The following is a 3,823-nucleotide window of genomic DNA, read 5'->3' on the forward strand; positions in this document are numbered from 1 at the left end:
CACTGTTGGGGTCTTAGGGCTGGAAGTGCTCCCTTGGCTTCCTCCACAGACACAGGAAAAGCTGGCAAAGAAGAAAAGCTGTACTTTTGTTACTTTCTCCAATTCTATGCACATTCAGTTTTAGAGAACTAATCACAGTAGATGCTGGCCAGGGACAGGGCACTGGAGGCCTGGGTTTGAGGAGCACACAGGCAGTGGGAAGAGACATGGGTCCACCTGCCTGAGTAGGGTTTTTAGAGAGGGTATCTGACCCTAAATGTATGCAAACATGGGCCCAGCGTCCTTTTGCCCAAACACACTTCTGCCTTAGGCCAGTGAACTTCCTGGTGAGATGAGCACTGGGAACCAGGCTATGGAGAGTCCCTCTGGTTTCCTAATCAGCAGGGGATTCAAGTGTGGAGTTAAGGTGGGCAGGATCGGCCCAGGAGAGCTAGGACCGGCCCCTCTGCCAAGTACATGTCATGGACCTATGTGTGAGGTGTAAATACCACATGTCTCACTTAGATGCTTCATGTTTGAGATGTGTTTGTGACACATGCACACACACAGCTGAGTAAAGTCACTCTGCTGAGGCACCAGAATAGCAAAACCTGCAACTCAGAGTAGATCCATGCTCACCCCTGGGGCCACCACACAGCCTGCACCAGACGGTGCAGGTCTCATGAGCTCACTGACCACCTCCAACTATGCCCCTGCAGGGCCGTGGGTGAGAAGCAGGGCCCAGGAGGTTGGGGGCCCTGCAGGCAGCTGTGTGGCCTGGGAGGTCCCCTAAAGGGGCCTTTGGTAGTAGGGCTGCTGGCGTGGCCAGGACCCCAGAGCCTATGCGCCATGGGCAGGAATCTGAGCTGAATTCCAGAGTCTCCCTGTTGCTTCTCAGACGGGTGATCAGATAGCTGCCAGGTCCTAAGAGCTCAGTGCTAAGGCTTCCCCGGACCTGCCAGTCAGTGCCTTCGCTGCTAGGGCCAGGCTGCTCTCGCTCCCGCCTTCCTGCCTCTTGTACCGCCTGGTAATGCGCAGCTTTCATCGCAGTGCGGACTTCCTTGGACACGGGGACTGAAACCACCTGGGAGATAAAAGTCATGGCTCGGATCCGTCCTGCCACTGACACAGGGGTGCTGCTTGCCCTCTGCGCACCTGACCACCGCACTGTGCCGCTCTCCGTGGCACTGGTCGACTACCACTCCACAAAGAAGCTCAAGAAACAGGTGCGCAGCCCCTTGCCCCACAACCAAGGCCTGTGAACCTCCCCACACAGAGGCTTGGCCCAGCCTGGAAGCCTTCAGCCACAGGTCTGACCAGAGTGCTTGGTGCAGGCCACACCATAGGGTCGTCACTGACCTCAGAACAAAACTGTTGCTGACTGGCTGGTGTTCAAGGTGCTGTTGGGGGGTAGACTGGGACCCAGGCATGAGGTCTCCAAGATGGGCAGTGTGGCTGTTAGCACAACCTGCTCACATCTGTCAGGTGGCTTCGCCAGCAAACTTAGCCCCCTGCTGTCCCAGGAAAAGCCCACTGTGCTGACCCTGCTGCTCCAGTGCATCTGGCCCTGAGGCAGCACCTCTGAGCCCTGAACTCAGCTGCCCTGGATGCTGTCCCCACTGCACCTAGCTGCCCCATACCAGTCAGCAGTCAGGAACCCTAGGACTAGCACCTTTCAGGTCATAGTTAGGGGGTGTCTGCTGTATTCTCTCACCTCTAGGCAAAGGAGGGGAGAGGAAACATGGGTCGGACCACAGAGATCATGGCCCCTATCCACCAGCCTGAGCCCTTCTGGTCTCCTGAGTAGATACCCCCAGGGGCACATCCCATACCCTACTCCTTCAGACCCACCCAGCTGCAGGGGCCCAAGTGCACCAGATTGGGAGCTGGGTGGCCGGCAGCCGTGCCTGCCTCTCCAGGACCCTGGCCACTTTCTCTGCCCATGCCTACCCAGCCAGCCCCTCATGTTAGGTGGAAACTGAGGCAAGCAGGCCAGGGGTGGGGGAATCGCCACAGTTGCCAAGTGCAGAACCTGACACGTGCCTCCATGTCCTTATAGCTGGTGGTCTTGGCAGTGGAGAGCGTGGTGCTGGCCTTGGTAGAGATCAAGGCCTGTGATGGGCAGGAGCACGAGGTCTCTGTTTCCTTGAAGGAGGGCGAAGCCACCTTGGAGGTGGATGGCACCCGTGGCTGGAGCGAGGCCAGTGCCACCCAGCTGCAGGAAAGGCTGGACACACTCAGGCGGCACCTGCATGACCCAGTGCTAACCTTCACCGGGGGGCTGCCAGGTAGGGATGTGGTAGCACATGACCCTGGGGGACAGAGCTTGGCCTCTGCTTATGCACAGAAGTGGACTCTTGGTTGTAGGGAGGTCATCTGGCGGCCATGGTGACACCTCAGCGTTGATCAGCATCAGTTTAGTGGCCAAGGTTAAGGAAACACTTTCAGGGCAGGTGCTGGCCCAAGCTAGCCACACCTCACCAGTATCCATCTGAGGGCATCTACCTGCAGCCTGATGGGGAGGCTGGGCAGACCTTGGTGTATTGGAGCTGTCAGCAGCAAACAGAGGAGCCGCCAGCCCTTCCCAGGTCCAGTGAGGACATCAGTTGTGTCCTGCTGGCTCACACAGACTGGAGGAATGCATGTCTAGTTACATTATAACATCCTTTCCTGCGGCCAGGTGTTACGAGGTGGTGGTGAGGGCTGCAGAGCTGGATGCAGTGTGCTCTGCTCAAGCTCAACATAGGTCCCTACTTCCTGCAAGCAGCCAGGCTCTGGGCCCTGGGCCCTAGACACAAAGTCCCTTCGTCTTAACAAACAAAGCTGTGAGGGGGTGACACCCGGGGAAGCCTAGCAGCATGAGGGAGTAGGACATCGGGCGGGGGAGGTGGTGACAGTGGCTGATCCATGTGAGCCCCTGAGCTGGCACTGCCTCCTATCCCCATGTGTCTATGCCCCAGGGATGGCCAAGTAGGAGAAGGAAAAGAAGCAGGCCCTTGTGGGAAGCCAGAGCCCAACACAGCCGTGGATGGGGAGCTAAGTCTTGTCCATTCTCTCCCTATGGCCCAGACGTGCCAGTGACCGCAGCGCCAGTCACAGCGTTCTACCGTGGTTGCATGACGCTGGAGGTGAACAGGAGGCTGCTGGACCTCGATGAGGCTGCATACAAGCACAGTGACATTACCTCCCACTCCTGCCCTCCAGTGGAGCCCACAGCGCCCTAGGCCCTGCTACATGACACTCTGCAAGCAGGATTCCTCATGCCTTTCTCCTAAAACCCAGAAGGACAATGGGCCTGAATTACCTACCCCCCAGCTCTGCGGTTTATCCAGAGAGTAGGGGGCTCTTCAGCAGAGCCTGTGCCTGTAAATACCTGTAAATAGACTGGGGGTGCTGGTCAACAGCGCCACCACAAGGTCCCGGGGAGAGCCCACCCGGTGTGGGAAGACTCAAAGAACATAACGCTCTATTATTTTTATTACCAAATGCTTCTTTCTGACACTAAAACATGGAAAATAAAATATTTACAGAAAACTTTAAGACTGTGCTCAGCATTATCCTTGCAAATTATTAGCACTCTGCAGGTTTTGGGATAATGGGATCTGTGCCTAAACCATGCCAAGAATCCATCTGTTCTACACTGAGCCGGGACACCTACTGCCCACCCTGGGCCGGGAGAGATGACCCAGACTAGCAGGTGAGGACAGGAGAAGGGATGACCAGACTGTGGGCTGAGGAGGAGGAGGGACAATGACCATACTGTGGGCTAAGAAGAAGGAGAGAGGATGACCAGACTGTGGGCTGAGGAGGAAGAAGGAGAATGACCAGACTATGGGTTAAGGAG

General features: G+C 56.7%; 1 protein-coding gene across 3 annotated transcripts in view; it reads left to right on the forward strand.

Annotated features, from left to right (window-relative positions):
* Positions 1–3,519, forward strand: part of GAS6 (growth arrest specific 6) — a 33,419-nt gene extending 29,900 nt beyond the window's left edge. For all 3 annotated transcript variants that reach the window (XM_003799998.3, XM_023519184.1, XM_012811526.2), the window contains exons 13-15: positions 1,030–1,205; positions 2,039–2,267; positions 3,049–3,519. In XM_003799998.3, the coding sequence (XP_003800046.1) occupies positions 1,030–1,205; positions 2,039–2,267; positions 3,049–3,203 (560 nt within the window). In that variant the 3' untranslated portion in view covers positions 3,204–3,519. The remainder of the gene's footprint in view (positions 1–1,029; positions 1,206–2,038; positions 2,268–3,048) is intronic.
* The last annotated feature ends 304 nt before the right edge of the window (positions 3,520–3,823 follow it).

Source organism: Otolemur garnettii, unplaced genomic scaffold (genome assembly GCF_000181295.1).
Source record: "Otolemur garnettii isolate 467f Iridium unplaced genomic scaffold, OtoGar3 scaffold00161, whole genome shotgun sequence".
Lineage (NCBI taxonomy): Eukaryota > Metazoa > Chordata > Mammalia > Primates > Galagidae > Otolemur > Otolemur garnettii.